The sequence below is a fragment of the Sorex fumeus genome, unplaced genomic scaffold (genome assembly GCF_029834395.1).
Source record: "Sorex fumeus unplaced genomic scaffold, SorFum_2.1 ptg000013l, whole genome shotgun sequence".
Lineage (NCBI taxonomy): Eukaryota > Metazoa > Chordata > Mammalia > Eulipotyphla > Soricidae > Sorex > Sorex fumeus.
In genome coordinates this window covers 18,386,795-18,413,734 of record NW_026606070.1, presented here as the reverse complement: position 1 = coordinate 18,413,734, position 26,940 = coordinate 18,386,795, and the positions used below count along the sequence as shown (strand labels likewise).

General features: G+C 37.0%; 1 protein-coding gene across 1 annotated transcript in view; it reads right to left on the bottom strand.

Annotated features, from left to right (window-relative positions):
• Positions 1 to 7,619: 7,619 nt before the first annotated feature.
• Positions 7,620 to 26,940, bottom strand: part of LOC130020590 (transmembrane protease serine 11G-like) — a 33,929-nt gene continuing 14,608 nt past the window's right edge. The window contains exons 5-11 of the mRNA XM_056111181.1: positions 22,727 to 22,794; positions 21,496 to 21,656; positions 18,259 to 18,297; positions 17,522 to 17,693; positions 15,929 to 16,188; positions 11,785 to 11,927; positions 7,620 to 7,781 (exon numbers count right to left, since the gene is read on the bottom strand). Of these exons, the coding sequence (XP_055967156.1) occupies positions 7,620 to 7,781; positions 11,785 to 11,927; positions 15,929 to 16,188; positions 17,522 to 17,693; positions 18,259 to 18,297; positions 21,496 to 21,656; positions 22,727 to 22,794 (1,005 nt within the window). The remainder of the gene's footprint in view (positions 7,782 to 11,784; positions 11,928 to 15,928; positions 16,189 to 17,521; positions 17,694 to 18,258; positions 18,298 to 21,495; positions 21,657 to 22,726; positions 22,795 to 26,940) is intronic.

Below are 26,940 nucleotides of genomic sequence, written 5' to 3'. Positions count from 1 at the left end.
TATAAAACAATAGATGTATGTATATTGATTATGTTCCATGGGAGGATTTAGAGTACATGGTAGTTTTTAAAGCCAGTAGAAATAAGATGGTTAGAGGGATTTATGTTTACTAAAATCTGCAGTGGATTTCCTATGTATGTGAAGACTTAGAGTGAAACCATGCTGGAAGGAAATATTCCCCAAACTTTAATGCACTGCCCTAGAATTCCGACAGTGTGAGGATGAGGAAGAGAAGACCTGGAAGGAGGTGATTAGTTCCCTCTTTTCTAGAAGCTATTCTCCTTAGCATGTATTAGATCTAATCATTTCAAAATAAGTGGCCTCCAACATGGGGTTAATGTCTGCTTAAAAGACTGTAAGGCAACATAGGAAAGGCAGGGTATTGGGTACAGCCTAGAAATCTTTTCTTTCAACTATTTTCTTTTCACTCTAAGCTTCAACCATCTGTGCTCACTTATACAAAAGTCAAGATCACCTCACTTTCCCGGTTTTATTATATGTAAAAATTAATAAATAAATAAATATGTAAATAAATAAAGGAAACACATTCAGTGGTGGTAAGAATATGATATGGTTCAACTTCTATGGAAAATAGTACAGAGATCTTTTTTAAAAGTAATAATAGAGCTTCCTAACGAACCTGCAAGCCCACTTAGTGGCTTCTATCCCAAGAATAAAAAAGCATTAGTTCATAGAGTTATATGTAACCTACATTTATTGCAGTACTAAGTACAATAGTCAGGAAAAAAATAAAATATGAAACAAAATACAGCGGGTAGGGCATTTGCCTTGCATGCGGCCAACCCTAGTTCGATTTCTTCGCTCCTCTCGGAGAGCCCGGCAAGCTACCGAGAGTATCTCGTCTGCACGGCAGAGCATGGCAAGCTACCCGTGACATATTTGATAGGTCAAAAACAGTATCAACAAATCTCACATTTGTTGTGAGATATTACTGGTGCCCACTAGATCAAATCGATGAACAACCGGAGGACAGTGCTACAGTGCTATACACATATATATATATATAGATAAATGTATATCTATGGGTATATAGATAGATATAGATATGTATACACAGTGTCATATTGTGCCTCCATTACAGCTTGCTACAACATAAATGAAACAAATGTCTTGTTAAATAAAATAATTCAGTGGGGCAAACAATTACCAAGTGGTTATACTTGTCTGTAGTATATTGAAAAACTGGATAAAGGAGTGGACAATATATAATGAAGACAAATTCTTGCCTCTTGAATCAAAACTGACTTTATTTAGCAGGGGGTAGAGGTTAGGTAAGGGCAGAATAGAGGTGATGAGACAGTGGTGGAGAATCTTGGGCACTTGGGTACTGAAGGGGCAGTAACTTAATATCATATAAATTAACATTCTTGTAACTGTATTACCTAAAGAACAATAAAAATACTTAAAGAAATAAAATCCTATAGCAATAGAAAAATAAGGAAATAGAGAAATGACATTTCTTGTCCTAGAATTCATGTTTGCCTCTTCTATAGTTAATCTCTTTGGTTGGTTAGAAGACGTAAGTGTCCAGCGCTCTTTAACATCTTGATAAGATAAAAGTGCATGTACATTTCATATATACTTTTATAAATAACCCACATTTTTAAAAATGTAAATGAAGCAATAAAGAGACAGTGATATGAAAGGTTATAAAACATTTTTTCCCATAGAGGAAAATTAGAGTTTTGTCACATTTTTTGTTGTACTGTACTGTAGCACTGTCCTACCATTGTTCATCGATTTGCTTGAGCGGGCCTAGTAATGTCTCCATTGTGAGACTTGTTGTTACTGTGTTTGGCATATTGAATACATCAGGGGTAGCTTGCCAGGCTTTACCGTGCGGGCGAGATACTCTCAGTAGCTTGCCGGGCTCCCCGAGAGGGGCAGAGGAATTAAACACAGGTTGGCCGGGTCAGCCGCGTGCAAGGCAAGCACCCTACCCGCTGTGCTATACCTCCAGCCCTTTGTTGTACTATATTGAAAAATAGTTCAATCATTTCATAGCTGGACATAAAACTATAATAAAATATATTTTTAAAATATCATAGACCAGGAGATGGCAGCATAGTAACACACTTGTTTGTTTTTCAGTCAGAGTATTTTAGTGAATACAGTAGTGAGTCAGTGGTTTGTTGGTTTTTTTTATTTACTAGATTCATCCACAATAAAATCCTTTCAACAAATTATACAATCCTGTATTTAATTTGAGTTGATTTCTTTCCTAACAAACTGTTATTTTGTGTGTGTGTGTGTGTGTGTGTGTGTGTGTGTGTCATTAGAAATGTCTTGTCCCTCCCTATTTACTACTCTTTGGTTGCCTTTAATATAGCTTTCTTTGTTAAAATTCATCCCTGTTGCTTTATTTTGCTTATTCAATATTTTAATAATTGGGGAAATACTGGGATATTTGTCTAAGGAGAGTTGAATATTAGTTGTTGTTGTTGTTTTGTTTGTTTTGGGTTCAGGGCTTGCTCCTAGCTTTATACTCAGAAATTGCTTCTGGGTAGCTCAGGGAACCAGATGATAAGGGGTGCCAGGGATCAAACCCTGGTTGACTGAGTGCAAGACAAGTGCCCTACACTCAATCTCTACAGGCTCTAGACGAGCCACACCTAAGAATGAGTCTGATGGAAAAACTCAGGTATGTGGATTTTGTGACCGAAATCTCTAGGGTCTTATGGGTGACCTCCCCCAACCCCCTTGTTTTTCCAGGAGCCTGGCAGGCATGCCAACAAACTGCCTTTGTCACCATATGAGCTTATTATTAACCAGCCATGATCCAGAGACTCACAAATAAATCTCGGAAGAGATAAACAAAATGCAGAGATGCCTCCAGAACTCAGGGTAGGCTGAGTTTCAGTAGAGGGCACCCTGGGGGTGGGTGGGGGGAAGCAGTGAGCCCTTCAACAACCTCCAGATCCCAAAATCACCATCCAATTAAAATTATAACTCCAACTGTACCATTCTATTTAAAATTTTAGAATTCCTAAAGCTGTCACACAACACCAAACACTCTACACCACTAATGTACCAGGAGTAGCAGCACACCACATTAGATATGATGTAAAGTAGAAGGCAACCAATCTCAATTAAAAAAATATTAACACACAGGTTCAACCTATAACAACATGTTAGTAATCTCTTTTACAAGGATTTAATGACTCCAGGTTGAGTTCCAACAATCTTCACACACTGTCTCCTAAGAAAACTTTTCTTTGTTCATTTTTGAGAGTTATTCATAATAAGCAACACAAAATAAATTATTTAAGACCTGAAAATGGGGCAAACTTGGATGGTGGTTGTAAAAATTTGAAATAATGCTGGTGGGAAGGTATAATGATGGTGAGATTAGTGTGGGAATATTGAATGTAAGAATTTATTGTGAACAACTTTATAAAAAATAAAATTAAATTTAAAAAATAAAGACAAGTACTATCTCTCTGGCTCAGGAATGTTGAAAACTTCTGAAAGCTTCATCTTACCTAGGTATGGGTCTGAAATGGTTCATAAAGTCATGTCATCCTAGTGGACTAGTAAACCTGTGCTCCTAGAGAAAGTAGAATCTAAAAGTGGTTTTGCTTTGACTGGTCACCCATACTCCCTAAACGGTCTTCTGCTTTCAACAGAAATTATCAAAAACACTTTTATCTTGTAATGTAGTCTGAAAACAGGATTCGAGGGGATGGGTGGGCATGAATAGGGATGTCTCTGTGCTCTGGCATAACCCCTGACTGCGGTCAGTGGATGCAAGGAAAGTACAGGTCTCACCTCCTATAGTATCTCTCCAGCATTCGCAATCGTACACCCAGTGTTCGGGATACAAAAAACTAAAACAAGAAATCCTTGATATATGATTGAGTGATTATAGAAATTAATGCATGAAATATTCTTAAGTCATTGATGTCCAATACAATTTTCTGAAATATTGGAAATTATATAGATATTTGTTGCCCAATATGAAAACTATTGGTCTGTGGAGTTCATGCCCAATTCAGTCAGCCTAATCAGTGACTGAATAAATAGCAGTAATCCTACATTAAAAAAAGAAAACTATTGGTCCTATATGGCCATTTTTTTATAACTATGATCAATGTTATGAGGGAAATGAACAGATTTAAATAAAATTAAATCTAAATCTTATCTGATCTTGACTCCATATCAAACAATGAGTTTTAGTATATAATGATGCTTATATTGTCCAATCTACAAATACTAGAGGTAATGAAATGAGCCATTTGTCTCAGTCCAATATCTAATATCATTTCAGGTAGTAGTTAGGCATTCTAAGGATCCTGTCACTGTCACTGTCCTCCCGTTGTTCATTGATTTGCTTGAATGGGTCCAGTAACGTCTCCATTGGAGACTTTGTTGTTACTGTGTTTGGCATATGAATACATCATGGGGAGCTTGCCAGGCCCTGCCGTGTGGGCGAGATACTCTCAGTAGCTTGCCAGGCTCTTCGAGAGGGGCGGAGGAATCGAACTCGGGTCGGCCATGTTGGCTGCGTGCAAGACAAACGCCCTACCGCTGTGCTATCACTCCAGCCTAAATAAAGTATATAAAGAGTGCATTTATGCAAGCTTTAGGTATTTGACAAAATCCTCTCTAGAAAAGTCTATATGTATAGACCTACATCCATCTATTTTAACCTATCTATCTAGATTATTTGCCTGTAGCAGCTCAGCCCTCAAATAGTCTCCTAAAATGAAGTTAAAATTTGAAACAATTTAAATTTTTCTAGGATTAATTTAGTATAAATGCATCCAGAATATACAGTCTTTTGTCAGTCTCAAAGTAAAGAAAAATGAGAAGAAGCAAGGAGCATAGACTGTGGAATTCATCCAGAGATGGCGTGAGAACTTTGGGAAATTATGGACTACTCAAAGGCAAGTTGACTCTGAACTGCAGTCTGAATTAGCTGATGTTCCTTGAATTGTTACTTTGCTTGGTGTAAAGTCAGGGAGTCACTGCTGTCAGATGTCTTTAAAATGTGATTGGAATACTGCTCTATGCTGTATAACACCTGTGCTGTATAATGTATGGGATAAGGTTAAAAAACATCTCTTAGTGCATAAGGAAATAATAGAATGATAGCACAGTGGATAGGGCATTTGCATTGCACACAGCTGACCTGGGTTCAATTCCTTCGTCCCTCTCGGAGAGCTTGACAAGCTACTGAGAATATCCCATCCACATGGCAGAGCCTGGCAAGCTCCCCATGGTGTATTCAATATGCCAAAAACAGTAACAAGTCTGACAATGGAGATGTTACTGGTGCCCACTCGAGCAAATTGATGAACAACGGGAGGACAGTGCTACAGTGCTATTGATCCTATAACAATAATTCCAATTCAGCATAATTTTATCCTCAGGGAAATTTGGAAATTTTGGAGATATTTATCTATCTATTGATCTCTCTCTCTCCCTCCTCTCTCTCTCTCTCTCTCTCTCTCTATATATATATATATATATATATATATATATAGAGAGAGAGAGAGAGAGGAGAGAGAGAAAGCGATAGTACAGCAGGGAGGGCATATATATATATATATATATATGTATGTATGTATTTGGGGGGTCATACCCAGAAGAATTCAAAAGACCTGGGGTTCCCCCTGAAAATTCTTGTCTGGAAGGTGAAAATCTTCTAGTTCAGTGATTAGACTCAGCAGTGTGGAACTCATGAACACAGGGCTATCCCCCTGTGCTTGGTTTAGTAGGGGTATGTGGTGGTGGAGATGGAAATCAGGACTTTGCTTATGCACATGTGCTTTGCCTTTGGAGCTGTCTCCCTGGCCCTGTGTGCATTTTACTTTGTTACAGCTTCATGGGGTTATTATTGGCAACGACTCTGTAGAAGAAAAAATTTGTGGGAGAGAGCTACTGCCTTTCCATCACCACCCATTATAAAGGATTATCTCTCACTAAAAGCAGTAGTACCAAGGTTGAGAAATGAAGTGATATAGAGACCAATCATAGAAAATAGCTTGATTCCAATATTATAAATATATTTTATTTATGCAATATAACATTTTATGCATAAGAGAGACTCATATTTAATATAAAATACAAAAGAATATCTTTAAAAAATCTTAACATAAGAGTTAGTTCATTAAATTAATTGTAAAAGGAGAGGAGAAACAAATAAAGGTTTAGATACACAGAAAAAGACCTAAGTTGTTTAATGTTATAACAAGGTTATATACAAAGTCATAAGATATTCATTTAAATACTACACACATTTTATTATAAATGACTGTCTCATATTAAACCAATACAAAGGCACTTCTTGATGATTTGAGTAATATATGTTAAAATCATTTTTCACAGAATATCTAACATTTGACCAGTAAAATTAAATATTGTACAATAAGTCAGATCCCCAAATTTTGTATTAAATTGTCTATGTATACTTAATTTTATGTTAATTTATTAGATAATTTATACATGAATATATAATTAATATTGACCTGTTTCACTGGTCTATTAGTTGTGCACACGTTGATTAAAAATGAAACTATTTCTAAATTAATTACATTATTAAACAATTAAGCAAAAGTGAAAAATCAGTTTGCTATGTGACTTGGAAAGATGGAGAGTGATTCCTTCTTACTGAGTGCTTAATTCTTTGGTTCTTCTCATTTCCACTTAATGAATAGACAGAAAGACCACTTTACAAATATCAAAATACATTTTTACATAGTTTAGAACAGAGTTCTACAAGACAATATAGTTCTCCTTGTCTGTTCCAAGGGTTTATTTATTGTACAAAAGTAAACATTAACTGGGGCCAGAGAGATAGTACAGCAGGTAGGATGCTTGTCTTGCAAACAGCCAACTCAAGTTCAATCCCCAGCATCCCCTCTGGTCCCCCAAGTCCACCAGCAGTGATTCCTGAGCACAAAGGCCAGGAGTAACTTCTGAGCACTTGAGGGTGTGGCTCAAAAAACAAGTAAATATTAACGTAGAGGCTTAAAATTTTAAATCCACACTATTGGGCATGAATGTGGTGTTACTCTTTTCAAATGTCAAAGAGAGGCTAAGTACATAGTTGAGGTTTGCAAAGGACTCACTATAGAGTCATCATCGTAAATCCCAGGATTGTCATTAGTGTCCTTTCATTATACATCTTAACAGTGTGTTGGTTGAAATGAATTATCTTTATTTGTCTAACACAGTCAACCTACAGATTCTTAATGAGGATTGTTTAATGAGGAAGATAAAATCTTCCTCAGGAATCAGGGAAGGGCAGCGTGCTCTGTCAGGAGAAAAAATGCAACAGAGAATGCTGAACCAGTTGCTACCTATCAGATTAAACTGCTGTATTATTCTAGAATGAGAAGTGTGTAGTTAGAACCGGAAGAGGATGACGGTGATCGGAAACACTTAGCTGCAATGTTCTGGAATTGGATGACATCTTGTATGCTCCTTGTAAAGCATTTCGGGCTTCAATCTTATTTAAGTAGAGAGTTATCAGATTGCCATTATTTGTGTCCTGAAATCAATGACAATGTACATGGCAAAAAACAAACACTAAACAAACTTTGTGAGTGAGCACACATGACATTTAAATTCTGGATGAGGAGGTTGCTGTTGCTTCAGATGTTAGTTTTAGATTTAATCCAGTCCCGGTAACGAGTGACTTTGGTATAGATTCCAGGCTTGTTTTCTTTTCCACAGTCTATCCCCCAGCTTACAATTCCAATAACATGCCAGATATTATTGTTTTCTGAAATAACCAGAGGTCCTCCAGAGTCACCCTGAAGAAGAAGATATATCATTCACTTAACAAAGAGGTATCAGAAATATGAGTAAATCAAATATAAATGTCCAATAAATTAATATTTTAATTATGTAAAGCTAGATTAAAGTTTATTTACCATTAGTATTAATATAATAGCACTCATTATTGTTATCTCTGCTAGTGACAGAAGTAATAGGGGTTATCTCCATTAGTGACAACCATTCATTCAGTAGTTAGCATACATAAAACTAAGTTTTGAGTTTTATTCTTGTACTGTTTTTTTGCTTTGTTCTATCTAAACATTTTTGCCTGGGAATGGGTGTATGGTGTAGAGTTGGGGGCAGGTAATGCACTGCTCTAGAGTTAGCAGTGCTCAGGGATGATTCCTCGCAATGCTCAGGGGTCCATATGTTTCACCATGATTGAACCTATGTAGGTGGCAGGCAGGACAAATCTTTTGTCCACTGTTTTATCTCTCTTGCCCCAGTTGCGCTTTATCTAAACAAAAGCATAGGTATCAAATTCATACATGAATGATGGCCTCTACATTCAACTCCATGTCACCTACTATCTGAAGCCTCGACTAACTCTATTACGTAGAAACAGTCTTTCGATTTTTTATTCTGTATTTTGGGGACACATCTGACAGTAAGTTCAGGCCTTACTCCTGGCTCTATGTTCAGGAATGACTCCTGATGGCTATCAAGGGACCATTATATGTAATGTTGGGGTTTGAACCAGAATCAGCCTCATACAACTCAAGTAGGTTAACCACTATATTGTCTCTCCAGTCCTAGAAACACTTTCTTGATTAGAATTTTCATTTCACCTGTTTCACTGGATAGGAATGTAATCTGAACACTCAATACTGTGTGGCAATATGTTTTAGAGAAGAGGTTATATAAAACATATTCCAAACAAATGTCACCATTTATCACACAATAACTGACACGAAAAATCTAGGTTATCAAAAAGTATATTTAGCTCATTGCCCATGGACTCACAACCTTATTTAAATTCCTGTGTGCTACTAATGAAAGAGACAATAGGGCTCAACTGGATCATAGAAAAGAGAGCATCGATTACTCTTACTCTTACAGAATATAGTCAAATATAACTAGAATTCATCTTTGTGTAATTAGGCCTTTTATAAATGTATATCCATTTATTTATTCTTCAAAAGTCATTCAATCTACTTTTATTTTAGACCAATCACATTTTTCCTGCCTTGAGTTGAAGGAACCTTTGTGTTTCAGAATGCAGCCGCACAAGTCTGAGCCTTTTGTTGTTTCTAGTTAGCTGCCTGCTCTATTATCAGACTAGAATTTCACTGGGGCTTCATTTCCTTTTCTTTTCTTTTACTGTGCAACCTGCTTCAGAAGCTATAGACCAATGATAGAGGGCAAACAACAGCTTGAAAGCCAGAGGCATAAGGGTATTTGGCCAGCCATAAATGTGAATTCATTTTTAATGCTTGTTTTTCTCTCAGTAATTGTCACAGTACCTTACAATTTACTCAAAAAGAAAAGGAGTAATGGGTAGCGAATGACACTGCAGTGAGCAGGGAGCTTGCCTTGCACATGGTCGACCTCAATTCAACTTCTACACCCCTATGATCTGCTGAACTCAGCCAGGAATGATCCCTGAGTGCAGAGTCAGGTGTGAACCCTGAGCACTGTCCGGTGTGCACCCCATCAAAAAACTAAAAGGGATGCGCAAGTGAACGCTTATAATCATTACTTGACAAATTCCACAGCAGACTACTAGCGGTATATTTGCACGTAATAGAACTAGATATTATGTTAAATTCACAAAATTATTCTTTCATTCTTTAAGAATTGTTAAGTTGTTGTGTCTAGTTTCAAATATTACTGGTAAAATCTTGAAAACTTTGTTGTCCAGTTTTAGTTATGTATGTGGGCCAAGCGATAATGCAGGAGTTCAAGTGCTTGCTTGCTCTGTCACTGGTACTGCATATGGTTTCTCAACTCCAGGCGCTTCCAGGAATGATCCTTGAGCACAGAGAAAGAGTAAGCCCTGAGCACTGCTAGTGGTCACTCCAGAACCAAAACCAAACAAATAATTCCAATGGAGACGTTACTGGGCCCGCTTGAGCAAATCGACGATCAACGGGAGGGCCTTTACTTATACTTATAATCTCCAGTTTTAATCACGCTCCTTAAATGTTTAAATAAATGTTTTATATGGTTGAGATAAATATTTAATCTCTACATATGAATCACGGTCCCCTTGTTCATCGATTTGCTCGAGCGGGCCCAGTAACGTCTCCTTCATGAGACTTGTTGTTACTATGTTTGGCATATCGAATACATCAAGGGTAGCTTGCCAGGCTCTGCCGTGTGGGCTAGATACTCTCGGTAGCTTGCTGGGTTCTCTGAGAAGGGTGGAGGAATCGAACTCGGGTTGGTCCTGTGTAGGATAACACTCTTTTGTCCTTCCTCAGGTAGCTTAGATTTGTCAGGTCACACCCATCTAAGAACACTGAACTTGTATTGTAAGCAATGTCCTTTCTGTGTGGACACAGGAAGACAGTTAATATTATGCTTTGTAACTTGGGAGTTGATTGACTCCGAATAATATTTACTCCTGGGCATCTGATTTCTTGACTCAGTTGCCCTTAATTCCTAGCACGCCAAAAGCAGGGTCCCGACGAGGGACTGAATGGACCCAGGGCAAGCAGTGAGCTACCCTGGCATCGAAATGTGCCAGGCCAAAGAGCCACGATACTCAACTATAAATTGAGGGCATGATCATGGACAAATGCTGTCATGATCCAAAAGTAAGTAACGACGAGACTAGGACCCTGCTGGAACTAGGAAGATTAACCTGGCCTGAGGACTGCGAAATGTATAGTGAGATGTTCTCAGGAAGAACCAAACTAAATTTATATCTCTACTGTGCTCATACAGAATGACATTGCTAGAAATATTAGAAGTAGATTTATTACAACTATTTAAGTAGATTACTAACTGAAGGAAGAACACACCCTTGTTGGGATCCCACCCTTGGGTGGATCTCCTAGTAATCTGAAGTAATCTCTGTAGATGAGATTTTATCCTTGAGTTAATCTCCTGGAGGAGTGGTCTTACCTCTCTTTGTTGATTTGTCAGTATTCAACCCACCTTTATGTCACCGCCTTATGTGACTGCTATATAAACTAAGACGTAAGCTCGGAAAAGGGGTCAGAAGTGAAAGAGCTCGGGCTCCAGAGATCCAGAGTCAGAGCCAGAAGGAGAGAGCTTCCAAGACTGGAGAAGGAGGCAGAGAAAGACAGGAGTGAAGAGGATTGGAATAAACTACTATTGATATAGACCAGCCTGGCCCCCATTTTTCCCTCCGTCTGCCCTTGGCCAACAGCCGTTCCGATCCAGGCCACACACAGTGGCTCAAGAGCACCGAACGCAGGCGGTGAAACAGTGCCGTCCAGTGAGTCCGTGAACATACAACCTTCGGCGTGATAAGATTTTACAGTCCTGTTGGCTGTGTGCAAGGAAAAAGCCCTACCCACTGTGCTATCGCTCCAGTGAAATTTTGATTATGGGTAAGTATATAAATATGTTCTCTTTCCTAGATATCATAATTAAATTATATGTGAATCTATATCATTTAAAGTCCAAAATTCAAGGACTGCTGGGATGACACTCTATTGACGATGGAGGTAACCGCAATCCCATTTCACAGTCTCTTATTAGATCGCCAACTATTGATTAAAACTCTGGATTGGAGCTGTTAATGTGTGTAGCTTCTGTTTGATTTCTAGTATTTGCTTCCAGTTGTTTAATCCAATCAGATTCCTAATTTGCAGCAGGTGATAAATTTATCATATATCTTTCTGGACAATAATAGGATACTTATGCAGATTATTTGTTGTAGCTCATCCACTCCTTTTTTTTTATAATCCCTCCTCTTCTTCACATGTTCTTTTCATAGAGTCACATGAAGTGACATGTGTCTATTCATGTGTTTTTTTTTTTGTTTGTTTTTGAGTCAATTCTTACCTCACAGGCATCATGTTTTCCTGACAGGAAACCAGCACATAGCATTCCTGATGACACAGCCCCACCATACACATTGTTCTGATTACATTCATCATTACTTATGATCTCAATTTCAACCTCACGCAAAGTATTGGGGAAGGGACCTAAAGAAGAAAAGTAAATAGATGAAGATTTTCCACATTGATAAATATGATTGTTTGTTGTATCTTGCAAAAATGAATCAATAGTAAAATATGTCTTGAAGTTGTAGGACTCTGGACTTGATAATATGTCATAGTTCAAACTATATTTATTATTACTGTCTTATTGAGTATCAGCACATATTACGCTCAGACCTTATTTCTAATCCATATTTATTATTTGCAATGATAGCTAAGAATATTGGGGGGGAAGATGCTGGGGAAATAACTCACAGGTCTGTAGCATATGTTTGTTGTGGCGGCACCAAGTTTAAAACAGCAACTCATGATTTCTTGAGCACTGTTGGGTCACTACACACTGACACAGTGAGCAGGTACCACTTCACTGGGACTCGACTCTGAGCCATCAATCCCACAGGGTTGGGTCAAGTACAGTGGAAGTGGATCCCAAGTACCCTAAAGTCTGCTAAGGAACACCCCTCGTGTTCATTCTTTTTCACATGATAAGACCAAAGATCACATTTATGATTGCTGCCATGATTACATAGCTAAATGGAAGATTTTAGATGACCAATGCTATGATCTTGATGACTATAATAGTCCTTCATATAAATATCAATGCCTTGTTTATAACAAATTCAAAGACAATTTAGGAAATAGAGGTGGAAACACTATTACTTTGAGCAACAAGTTAGGATAATTTAGTGATCAACGGTCCTGGTCTTGGATGAGAAGGTATTTTTCAACACTTTCACAATTTATGTTATGAGGTCTTAATTTTCCTGACATTTTACTTCCCTGTCAATAAAAGAGAATTTTATCTCAACATGCTTTATGTGATGATTAAATGTAAGGAAGATAAGTAGCTATGATAGAGTCTCATCTCAGATTCAGTATTTAGTCAATAGAAATATTATAGTAAATGGTAGAACTTAGGGTTGAATATTTAAAATCTCCATTGTCTAAGTTCTGCTTGTTACTGAGTTTCTAGGGATTGTCATGGTAAAAGAATCTACATCATTTGGGGGGGGGGGGGTCACACCGGCTATGCACAGGCATTACTCCTGGCTCTGTGCTCAGGAATTACTCGTGGTGGTACTCAGGCGAGCATAAAATCAAACCTGGGTTGGCCACATGCAAGGCAAATGCCCTACCCACTGTGCTATTGCTCCAGTCCCGAATCTACATCTTTTAAAAATTAACAAATTTACTTACCTACAATTGGTTAATTTGATAAAAATAAGTCCAATTCTCAATAGTCATTAAAAACCATGTTCTTGGACCAGAGATGTAGTGCAGGGATAACTCTGTGAAAGGCACCTGCCTTCACACAGTCCACCCCAGATTGATTCTCAGCACTACCAATAATCACTGACACCAGGAGTGATCCCTGGGCATAGAGCCAGAAGTAATCCCTGAACACCGCTGGGTATGACTCCAAACAAAAAATATATATAAATAAAGTCTACAGTGTAATGATTTATTTATATTAGTCACAATTTTAATGATTAGAGGACCATTATATGACCATGTTATCTTATCTCTGAATAAACTCAGTAAGTCTTTTAACAATAAAGACAATAATGTCATCCTAAAATATGTTTTTCTGATAAGATGACTATTTTGAATTAGAAAGACATAAGTTCTCATTGAAATATAGTTCCCCCTGTGACAGAGAAAAAGCTATTCATTTTTTTATTGGGGATTAGAAGTTGACACCAATATGAAGCCTTTATTGAAAGGGAAGCAGACTTATGTAAATATAAACTGATAAAGACTTGGTAGCTGTACTTGGAACAAGTATGTCAATAAGGCTAGAAACGCATAGCATAAACCTGGAACAAGATTCAGAAGTTCAAATGTATCTGATTTATCTTAAACACTCTCTCATAGGTAAATGAATCAGATGAATTTATTTAATATTTTGCACCAGGAAGTTCTTTTAAATTGTCTGCTAAAGGCTCTATTTAAAAACAAGGAAATAGATTGTACCGAATGATGACAAACCATGGACCTTGCTGGATGAGCTCATCCATCTACAGTATATAGAGAAGCAAAACAAGGAAATAGACAGTATTGAACAATGACAAATCCTTGCCTTTCATTACAATCTCAGATTACCAAACAGTTGGGGAAGGGAGAGGTGAAATGAAGCACTACATAAGTCAGAGGTGGAGGGTTTGGAGTAATTTGGTGTGTGTCGGCGGAGGGTGTGTGTGTGTGGTGGTGGGGGGCAAGGATGCAGTAAAATTGTAGATCAATGTCCATTAAGGTGAATACTATTGTAAACATATAACCTAAACTATGGTAAAAATGACTTATTAATGAAAGTTTCAGAAATGAAACCATAACAAAAGCCCAATATTACCAAGCAGGGGCTGAAGGGTAATGGGAAATAAAGATGTTGACTAGAAGTAACATAAGGGTGATGGTGGCGATGGTGAGGTATAGCAACTGGACATCAAAGTTATAGGAGTTAACACTACTGCACCTGTGTTACCTAAACTAAAATAATTATTAAAATAGAAAAATTTGAGGGGGAAATAAAAGTTAAAACAGCCTAGAATCATTTAGTTTAATTATAGAAGTTATAGAAGTAAATATTTATAGAAGTTAATTATAGAAGTTAATCATTACTGTTGCTCATAAATAATATTGTTAATTAGCATAATATCTATATTTGAAAAAACAGCAAAAATATGTGAGAAATATTTTTTTTTTGCTTTTTGGGTCAAACCTGGCAATGCACAGGGGTTACTCCTGGCTCTGCACTCAGGAATTACTCCTGGCAGTGCTCAGGGGACCATATGGGATGCTGGGAATCGAACCAGTGTTGGCCACTTGCAAGGCAAATGCCTTACCCACTGTGCTATTGCTCCAGCACCGAGAAATATTCATTAATAATTAGAAAATTTATTTATAGCTAGTTTTTGAAATAACCCATTAAAAGACAAAAATTGTAAACATGGTATAATAGTAAACAATCATAATGTTACCCTTTGTCAATATGTTTTTTACCTCTTTTTTTCTTTTTTTTTTTAAGTGTTACATCTGACAATATTCAGGGCTTACTCCTGGTTTTGTGTTCAGGGATCACTCCTGGCAAGGCTTGGGATACCATTTAGGTTATTGGGAATGGAATCTGGGTCAGCTGTTTGCAAGGCAAGCACTCTACCAGCTCTACTATATCTTCATCCCTCTATTTCTCTTTTTGTCATTTTTTTTTCTTTTTGGGTCACACCCGGCGATGCACAGGGGTTACTCCTGGCTCATGCACTCAGGAATTACTCCTGGCGGTGCTCGGGGGACCATATGGAATGCTGGGAATCAAACCCAGGTTGGCCACGTGCAAGGCAAACGCCCTACCTGCTGTGTTATCGCTCCAGACCCTCTTTTTTTGTTATATTTGAGGGCATATTTTAATTTATTTTATATCTTCACTTGGGCTGGAGCAATAGCACAGCGATAGCGTGTTTGCCTTGCACACAGCCAACATGGCCGACCCGATTTCGATTCCTCCTCCCCTCTCGGAGAGCCCGGCAAGCTACTGAGAGTATCTGGCCCGCATGGCAGAGCCTGGCAAGCTATCTGTGATGTATTCGATATGCCAAACACAGTAACAACAAAGTCTCCAATGGAGACGTTACTGGACCTGCTTGAGCAAATCGATGAACAACGGGAGGACAGTGACAGGACAGTGATCTTCACTTGCAATATATTTTCTATTTATTCAAATTTTGCTTAGATATTTTAGCAGAAATACAGTACAGTAGGTAGGACGTTTGACTTGCACAAGGCCCACCCAGGTTCGATTCCCCTGGCCCTCTCGGAGAGCCCGGCAAGCTACCGAGAGTATCTCGCCTGCTCAGCAAAGCCTGGCAAGCTACCCGTGATGTATTTGATATGCCAAACACAGTAACAACAAGTCTCACAAAGGAGACATTACTGGGCCCACTCAAGCAAATCTATGAACAACCAGAGGACAGTGCTACAGTACTACTCACCATTTGCTTTTAATGCTCCCCAGCCGGTGACAAACACTTTACTTTTAGGCATGGCTTCAAAGGTGGCATCTGGGAGACACACTTTGCGCACATCTTTGGAAAAGACAACGGGGGTGGAGAGCTTCACCACAGCAATGTCATCATCGTGTTTATGGGCAGCGTAGTTTTCATGGACAATGATTGACTGCACATTTCTTCTCATCAGTGCAGGGTTTAGCTTTGTTCCAAAACTAGCTGTCCAGAGCTTTGGGTTTTTGTACCTGGTCAGAGATTTAAAAGATTATAATTGGCTAATTTCTAATCTGAAGCTCAGTTGGATTCTGCATGAGCAGGGTCTTGAAGGCGAGTAGAAGTAGGGTGAATTGATTAGGGTGATCGTGATTACAGTCTTAGTCAATGACTTATTTGAGCTTTCTCTCTTAGCAGTGCTTTGTTTTCTTTCACAGAAAGCAAATATGTTCCTATGTTAAAATATCTTACATTGGGGCTGGAGCGATAGCACAGCGGGTAGGGCGTTTGCCTTGCACGCGACCAACCCGGGTTCATTTCCCAGCATCCCATATGATCTCTAGAGCACCGCCAGGAGTAGTTCCTGAGTGAAGAGCCAGGAGTAACCCCTGTGCATTGCTGGGTGTGACCCAAAAAGCAAAAAAATAAATAAATAAAAAATAAAATAAAATATCTTATATCACTCTCATAGAGGGGAATCTTTTTTGCAAAGAAAATACTATATTGCAATTTTAATTTGAGAAGTGACACACATTATTTAAAAATATAAGAAAATTTGTATATTTTTATAAAAATATCAGTATATTTTGGAGCGATAGCACAGCGGGTAGGGCGTTCGCCTTACAAGCGGCCAACATGGCTGACCCGAGTTCAATTCCTCCGCCCCTCTCGGAGAGCCCGGCAAGCTACCAAGAGTATTCGATATGCCAAACACAGTAACAACAAAGTCTCCAATGGAGACGTTACTGGGTCCGCTCGAGCAAATCGACGATCAACGGGAGGGCCTTTACCTTTACCTTTAAAATGCGTATCTATCTATACATACAGCAACATGAACATATGTATTCATATACCTTAACAGATCTATAAATATTTGTCTAGCTATGGAAAGAATCATGAGAGGGAGGATGAGAGAAAGATATAAAATTGGAGCCATATCTTACATAATTTTTCTCATCGTAGTGAACTTCACATAGGAGATATTATCAGTTCATATGACTTTCACTAAAATTATCATAATTATTATCTCCAGTGTTGCATATGTCAAATCTTAAAAGTACAAACAATAAAGGCATAGTACCAAAAATATATAAAATATATAAACAATATATAAAAGAAAAATATTTAAAATGAAATAAAATTGAGATTTCCTAAGAATATACTTTCATTTGAACTTCAAGATCCTCTCCTAGCATTTTGTCCTGTTCTTTCCTTAGTAATTGTTTCTCCTAAGCCTATTAGATAATCATGAGTACCTGTGGAAGGCTTAAGATAATTAATGTAAAAGGGACAAATTATCAGAAGTGAAGGTGGAAGAAAAAAGGGTAAAATAGGTGATACTATTGGTAAAGACTGTGGACTTACGTGTCAAAACAGTGAGCCGCAGTGAGGAGCCATTCTTCACTGATCAAAGATGCTCCACAGAAGTGAATGCCATCCATTTGTAGGCTGGCTTGCCATGGCCAATCAGTTTTCCTTGCAATTCTACCATCTGCAATTCTATCCATGGATGGAAGCTCCTTCCCTACACCACAGCCTGTCAGAAGGGAATAAGATGGTTCTTACCAGTGCTATAAGATGTGTTCGAATGTTTAGTACATAAAGATGGAACATTTATGGGTTTGGTTGTAAAAATCAATTGAAATTATACATCAGAACAATGATTATTTACACCAAAAGTTATAATAATTGAACACTTTTATTGACATATTTAAATTTCACTTTAAAGATATTATTTTGGTCATATTCTCTGTGAAGTTTTTCATTAGTGGTGAACTGCTCACCTCTGTTATATAAATGATAATAGATGTCATTTTAATAATATTTTTAATTTAATAAAGTGAACCAAATCCAAAAGAATTAAATAAAATTAAAGAATTGCTTAGATAACGCATTAGTAAAACTTTTTATGAGAAAGAATTAGTATGATTATAAAAAAATTCCCAATTGTTTGCTATAATTTTCTCTTTTGGACAGTGTTAAGTCACATACTTATTCAAAGATACCATACTTTTGGGAAATAGTAAAGACAAATACAGAAATGCTCTAAAATTTGATTTTGATTTCTTGACATAAATATTTTGATGATATTTTTAACTTACTCCTGTTCAAAATGTGTTCTGCTTGCTCTTCATTCACATCTGGAAAAAATAAAATTTCATGTAGTATTACAGGTTCAAAAAAATAATTGTTTGTTAATGTAAATTTGTAATGTAAAATTCCATGTAGTATAACAGGTTCAGGTTAATTTGAAATAATGAGAAAGATTTTTATTTAAAAACAATAGAATAAAATCCTACAAAGAAGATGAGAGAGTTAGATTAAATTTAACTCTTCTGACTATATTAAACTCTGGGAAAATTCTGTTTTGTGATATAAAATCTTACAGAGAAGATTTTATATAGAAGGAATATCAGTAGAGAAGATATTGTTTACCACTAAAGAGAATTACATTAAAATACTTTATTATGCCACATCAGTTAAATGGTAGTATAACAGTATATAAGACTACCTATACATTTAACTATTTTATATATTTGGACACTTTATGCCTGTGCTTTTGTTTTATGATACGATCTTCAAAGACATAAAGCTTCATAGGCTCCTATGGCATCCACGTATGTTACTGATGCAAATTGTATTGGTGTACTAAAAAAGTAACAAAATATATATATATATATATTTCTCTTTTTTTTTTGCTTTTTGGGTCACACCCGGCAATGCTCAGGGGTCACTCCTGGCTCATGCACTCAGGAATCACTCCTGGCGGTGCTCAGGGGACCATATGGGATGCTGGGAATCGAACCTGTGTCAGTCATGTTGGCTGCATGCAAGGCAAACGCCCTACCTGCTGTGCTATCGCTCCAGCCCCACAAAATATATTAATGAATTGAAGAACTGTTCTGCGGGTGATTCTCAAAAATTACATAAACAATTTCTTATGCTCCCTAGTATAATAAATAATTCATACCCATATTTTGTTAAGATTAAAGCTAATAAATATATTATACCAATATCTATAGGCAATATAGGGTTTAGGTGAGCCTGAGATTATTCAGGGCAGATTTTAACTTGGAAAATTGAATTCATCTTCAAGAAAATAAACTTGGACAGTTAATAAATAACTTAAACTTAGATTTTGCCAATAATAGAGGTGTCCCTGGCTGTAGAATTAGCTCTTATATCCTATCTAATGGGCTGGAGCAATAGCACAGCGGGTAGGGCAGTTGCTTTGCACAAGGCTGACCTGGATTGAATTCCTCCATCCCTTTGGGAGAGCCCAGCAAGCTACTGAGAGTATCCCGTCCACACGGCAGAGCCTGGCAAGCTCCCTGTGGCATATTCAATATGCCAAAAACAGTAACAACAAGTCTCACAATGGTGCCCACTAGAGCAAATCAATGAACAATGGGAGAACAGTGCTATTCTGTCTGATGACATGGTCCTTAATTATGTCTTTGGTGTCATACTTAACTACTCTTGTTCTTAACTTCTACTCAATAGCGATCTTGGCCTTTTTTTTTTTTAACACTGATGGTGTGTTCATTCCTTTGCTCTAGTTGCCCTCTCTACTAGGAACATTCATTTCTTGAACTTTATGGGGTTGATTTTCTATTGTCATTTATATTTCAGAAATATTTCATATTTCTTTCCATAAAACAAAATGTGAAGTAACTTTACATTCTTTTTCCTCTTTTATTTTAATTTATTGGCTACTTATTTATTTACCAGGTCACTATCTTCCTTAGCTCAATTGAAATGTTAATTCTAGGAAGACGGAAGATTTATTCCCTGACACATTTTTTTTTTTTTTTTTTGCTGGGGGAGAGCTCACACTTGATGGCACTCAGGGTTTGCTACTAACTCTGTGCTCAGAGATAATTCCTGGAAGTGCTCAGAGACCATAGGCAGTGCATGGGGTGGAACCAGGACCTGCCATATGCAAGGCAATTTAACTTCTGTACTAATAAATAAGAATCTTATTTATATTCTTAATAAATATTTACTGAGCAAATAAGTGAGTAGTAATGATAACTAATTGTTTACCAAATTCATACCTGAGTATTTTGGTAAACATTTTGCATTACCGATCTTTGATATCCTTACAATAAGTTAATAAGGAAGATCTACAAAGTTGTATAACTTGAAGCAAAAGACAAAAACAAAAAAAATCTGTTCCTTAGTCATCAAACCCAAGGTGGTTACAATTTAGTGTCATTCTCTGTATGTGGAAAAGGAATGAAATTATGCTTAGTTTACACCTACATTTAACAAAGGCATGTTGATTATTTCTGCATATGCATAAATGATTTTTTAAAATTTTGAGGAATAAATAATATATATAAAGTTTTTAAAATATATAAATGGATCTAAAAATAAAATGTTTAAATACTTTTAAAGTTCCAAGTGTGGGGGCTGGAGCAATAGCACAGCGGGTAGGGTGTTTGCCTTGCATGCAGCCGACCCAGGTTTGATTCCCAGCATCCCATATGGTCCCCTGAGCACACAGGGGTGATTCCTGAGTGCAGAACCAGGAGTAACCCCTGTGCATCGCCAGGTATGACCCAAAAAGCAAAAGAAAATAAAAAATAAAAAATAAATAAAGATCCAAGTGTGTATAATAACGTATCATGTCTGTGTGTACTGCAAAAACTAGATAAATTGATATCATGGTTCTACATCTTAATGTGAACCTTTTCTAGTATGTGTTCCAAAGTCAGGATAAAGAGAACAAATGGCTGCAGTTTTAGAACAAGATATTGTAAACATTTTCCCTACTGTTGTTTTATAAATACAATGAAGTTCTTTGAAAATGATACATCAGGTTAACATAAAAATTATTAAGGCACTTACCTTGCATGTGGCCATCTCAGTGTGACATCCCAAACTACCTATAATCCTCTGAGCACTTCCGGAAGTGATCCCTGAGTGCAGAACTAGGAGTAAGCCCTCAAAATCACTGGGCATGAACTCAAAACTACTCTCCTCCACAAAAAAAAAAAAAAAAAAACTTTAAAAGCTGGAAGGAAATGAGTATAATGGTTATGCCAGAATTTAAGAAAAGGCAATACCAAGGCAATGGGCTCTTAATCTGCCCAGAGACTCAGGTGAACTGAACTTTGAAACGGCCCATTGAATCATATTCCCTAGGAAATTTCATTATGTAGTCACCTACACTCATGGGCACTCCATTTGGCGTTGCCAACATCCAAGATGGGAATATGTAATCTTATCCCTTTATTTTGCAGCATGCTGTTAAGTAATTTCCCACACAATACCAGTTCTGTAGATGAAAGTAAAAATGGTAAATTCTAGTGGAAAAAAGTGTTAGTTCTTACCTCTAAGATGAGGTAATGAAGCATCTATCTTCAAAAAGCTTTCATCTAATTTCAACATCTGATGCAAGATTTTATCAGCTTGACTTTTTATCACATCTGCATTACCAGAAACAAACTGAAATTTAAGCAATACATCTGCTTTCAAGCCATCATTACTTGACCTGAGAAACAAAAGCACGTTTTAAGAAAAAGCATGTCTATTTGTGAGATCATAGACAAACTGACGATTACTTTATACCATATTATTTAAATATTTGGTATCACTTCAGGAAAATGCAACATGGATATTTTTATATAGTTTACTTTCATAGATTGTTTCCATAGAGGTGTTAATATATTAGTTAATATATTACTATAATAGAGGTATATGAATTATTTTTGCGCCGTCATATAGAGAAAAATAACTTAAAGTTCTAATTCTTTCTCTTTTTTTCTGGTCTGAGGCCACTCCTTGGATGCTCAGGGCTTACTCCGGGTTCTGTTCTCAGGGATCAATCCTGAAGGTGCTCAAGAGATCATATGCAGTGATGCTGAGAATTTAATCCAGATGGGTCATGTGGAAGACAAGTGCTGTACCTACTGTACTATTTATTTCTCTAACCTCTAAAATATTTTTCTGAAAAAAGAAATCTTCAGCTCCTATTAAATCTAACAACTTTGTGCACATATGTATGTATATATTCTTGACTTAAGGGTTCATAATAACTGGCTATTGTTTAGTAAAGGAGGTAAAAATGAGAGGACTGGATGGTGATTGTAATAATCTTCAACAGAAATGCAAAAGTCATTCAAAAGACAACTAAAACTACCCAGGTTAAACTTTGCCCAGTCATGGTCAGTAAAACATGCACCATGCCTAATTCATGCCCCTGTATTACATGGTCCCAGAAGTATTCCTGTGTGAAGCCGCAGAGGCTTGGCACTGCCACTCCTTGTGGTTTCTTGCAGCATAGGGACTAAGCAGCTGGCATCCACTGGCCCTGACATTGAACCACCTGGCTCAACTCACTAGCACTGAGAGTGCACCCAGGTCTTCTGAGCTCTTCTTGGGAGTCCCTTTTCCACCAAGAGATATTGCAAAATTACAGATCTTTTAGAGAGGTAAAATACAAATTGTGTTACAATATTGCTGGGATTGTTTTTGAATTATCTAAGAGTTTCTATTTAAATTGATAAATAAATAGAATAATAAATTGCCTTCTCATTATGAAAATTGATGAGTTGTTATTACCTGAAGTTGAAAGCATGAGCACTGATGTAATGATGACTTAAACTGGAACCTTTAAATATATTATCCATCTGAGAAAAGAAAAACAAAAGTATAGAATAGATAGAAATCATTACATCTAAATTTCATACATTTTAATATATCACAAAAATGCTTGCTCAAGAAATGCAGTGACACAAAAAGTATTTATTTTCAAGTTTACTTGCAACAATCCTTAGCAACTCATTTAGACAGAATGCTGCTTTCATAAGATCAGCATTGTAGTGAATGTTGGTAGCATGTCACATTAGGACATAAGTTAAAGATTAGCTGAGGTAAACACTTCAAAATAAAAAGTATTTCAATAGTATAAACTCTACACAAGCCCAAAGAAAGAGTTCAAATAGAAGAAAACATATCTAGGATATGCAAGGCCCCGAATTTATTCTCAGTTCACACATGGCTCTCCTAGCACTGCTAGAATGGCGTGGCCCTGGTGTCCTCTGAACATCAGAAACATAGACTCCTAGTGCCAACCCCTAAAGACCAGAGGGTACGACATTTGTTACAAAAAAAAAATGAGATGCCAGAGAAAATATAGGGATTAAGATGCTTGCCTTACATGCTCTTAACTCCAGCTCCACCCCATTACAACATTACACCTAGCATCACCATGACATAACTCTAAGGCTCCTAAGTATCACTAACTTTGGTCTTGGTGGCCATTGAAAAAAGCCCAGTGACGTTCCTTGGTAGTTCCCTCAAAGTCTGAGCACCTTCATATACTCAAGTCGTTACAATGAACCACCTGTCCTTTTAAGAATCATTGAATGTGACTCCTTGAGTACCACTTAGGAGGGCTCCCCAAGTATACCCATATAAAATATGTTAAACATAAATGGAGCGATAGCACAGTGGTAGGGCGTTCGCCTTACAAGCGGCCAACATGGACAACCCGAGTTCGATTCCTCCGCCCCTCTCGGAGAGCCCGGCAAGCTACCGAGAGTATTCGATATGCCAAACACAGTAACAACAAAGTCTCCAATGGAGACGTTACTGGGCCCGCTCGAGCAAATCAACAATCAACGGGAGAGCCTTTACCTTTTACCTTTTAAATGTAAAAATATATGTATGTATTACACACAGAGCTGGAGATATAACAATTATGTGTTTTAATTTGTCATACAGTTCTACTTAAGCTCAGTTATCACCCTCATAAATGTTATTAAGAATCAGACTTTTAGGGTTTAATAAAATATGTAAGCTATGTTTTGATCCAGTGGCAAATGTGGGAAGGAACAGCATGCGTATTTATTGTGTGTGTGTGTGTTTTTTAAATCATTCCACTGGGTGACAAAAGAATGCCTTGCCACCCACCTACGAGATGATTGGACGTCTTTGTCAAGACCCTGAACAAATGGTTTGATGCTCTTCCTGATACTGGAGCAAGCAGACACCATTGGGCTATACTAGCACATTACAGGGATGAATGGAGACATTACTGGTGCCCGATCGAGAAAATCAATGAGCAACAGAATGACAAGTGATATAAGTGATTCTCCAAAAATTAGAAATTTAGCTCCCATTTGACCCAGCAATACCACTCCTGGGAATATATCCCAGAGAGGCAAAAAAGTATAATCAAAGTGACATCTGCACTTGTTTGTTCATTGCAGCACTGTTTACAATAGCCAGAATCTGGAAACAACCTGAGTGCCGAGAACAGATGACTGGTTATAGAAACTTTGGTACATCTACACAATGGAGTACTATGTAGCTGTTAGAAAAGATGAATTCATGAAACTTACATACAAGTGTTACTACATGGAAAGTATCATGTTAAGCAAAATGAGTCAGAAAGAGAGGGACAGACATAGGAAGATTACATTTATCTGGGGAACATAAAATAACAAAATAGGAGACTAACACCCAAGAATGGCTAAGATAAGTACCAGGAGGTTTACTCCATGGCTTGGAGGCCAGCCACACATGCTAGGGGAAAAGGCAGCTCAGATAGAGAAGGGAGCACCAAATAAAGGGTGTTGGAAGGACCCTCCCAGGATGGGAGAAGCATGCTGAAAGTAGACTATAGACCGAACATGGTTGCCACTCAATGACTCTTTTGCAAACCACAGCACCCAAAAGGAGAGAGAGAACAAAGGGGAATGCCCTGCCACAGAGGCAGGGTGGGACAGGGTGGGTGGGAGGTGGGAGGGATACTGGGATTCATGGTGGTGGAAAATGGACACTGGTGGAGGGATGGGTACTTGATCATTGTATAATTGAAACACAAACACAAAAATTTGTAAGTCTACAACTGTACCTCATGGTGTTTCACTAATAAAAATTTAAATAAATAAATACAATTTTTAAAAAAGAAATAATGCAAAAGAACTACTTAGAATAATATAAAGCTACATATAATTTTTTTGTCATTTTAGACTTCCTGTATAAAGTAATTTTTCTGTGGTATAAATTCCTAGAAGAAATTATTTGCTACTAAAGCCACAACTTGTTGCAGAAACTGTGGGTTTATAAGCCTATTTATCACTACTGAGTCATCAAGAACAAAGACTGATCATATGCCAAACCGTAAGTGAACCTGCGTCTTAATTAGTTCCATAAGTAGGAAGAGAATAGCTGTCTCACTGTGGAGATGAGTGATTTTGAACAAGTGCTTTACATTCATCTGATCAGACTTAGGAAAATTTCTCTGGAAAAATGCAGTATGATATACTATTGCATATGTTGATGCACTTGATCACCGATAAATCAGGAGTGAGATAAAACTAATTATTATGTTTTTTTCCCTTTTGAATGACATTTTGAAGGAAATTAGCTTTTAAGGACATAGTTTTATTTGTACATGTAAGTTTATATGAGAAACTTATTAGACATTCTTTGTAAAAAGTTATAAAATAAAGGCAACACAGCAAAGTATAGTAAAATTATTAAATTTTCAAATCAACTCATTAAAGAAATTATATATTTTATATGTACTTTCAGATTTTCTATATATAAAAATATTTATGATAACACTGATTGTTATAAGTTCTCTTCCTGCCTTCATCAACTTAATACTCTCTTCGATCCACTTTGTATTTTTCTTCATATACAGTTTCATAAACTATAACTTATACATGACTACTGAGCACCTGAACAACTTAGACTATTAAACATGTCCTTTATATGTTTAATATTCATTTAGAGACTAGCTTTAATCATCTAGAAAATTATTTGTTAGAACTATAATTTGTTGTCTAAATCTGAAGTCAGCAAACTATTTCCTGCATGGCAAACTAGTCAATTGCTCTGAGTATCACCAATAATACAAAAACACTACTCACATTTTGCTCAATTATTTAAAAATTTTAGAAAGGAATAATATTTTGTGTCATACAAAATTTTTAGCAGCTTTCATTTTCAGAGTCAATAATAAGTTATTTTTTGACTGTACCCACTTTTATTTGTGGATCTATTGTTTACAACTGTTTCTATGTTTCAATAAAAGATTCGAGTACTTACAGATGAGCTGTATAACCCACAATGCTAATAACACTTATTTTCTTGCATTTTATAGAAAAACTTGCTGAATTACTGATGTTTTTCTGTTATAACAACTTTCTCAATCAACTTAGTTGTTATAACAACTTAGGTCAATACTAATTAAGCAAACATTTACAAGTCTGGTCAATTCATTGAGGAACATTTTTGGGGGTGGTGAACCACACCTGGCTCAGGGATTACTCCTGACTTGGTGCTCAGAGATCACTCTTAGTGGTGTGACATCAACTGTGCAAAGTAAGCATCTTAACACCTGTACCATTTTTCTGACCTCTTTGAGGAGCATTTCTAGAGACAAACATCATGTGACAAACACCATGAGAAATATCACAAATATAAGAGTAATTTGATTTATTCTACAACAAATAAATTTACTTCAAAGAAGCATAATTTTTAAATAATAATGTAATGGTCTTTGAAAGTGTAAGGTGCTGTAACTGAGGTATGTGAAAATTTCTGTAAGAGAATGGGGTAAAGAAAATATTTATTCAGATATTACTTTTTGTTTGTTTTTGTGTTCTCACCAGATGGTGCCCAGGGCTCACTCCTGGCTTTGGGCTCAGATATCACTTCTGGCTGAGGTTTAGGACCCGGATAGGCACCAGGGATCAAATCTATGTCAGCTTCATGCAAGGCAAGTGCCCTGCCTGCTCTACTATCTCTTCATCCCTTCA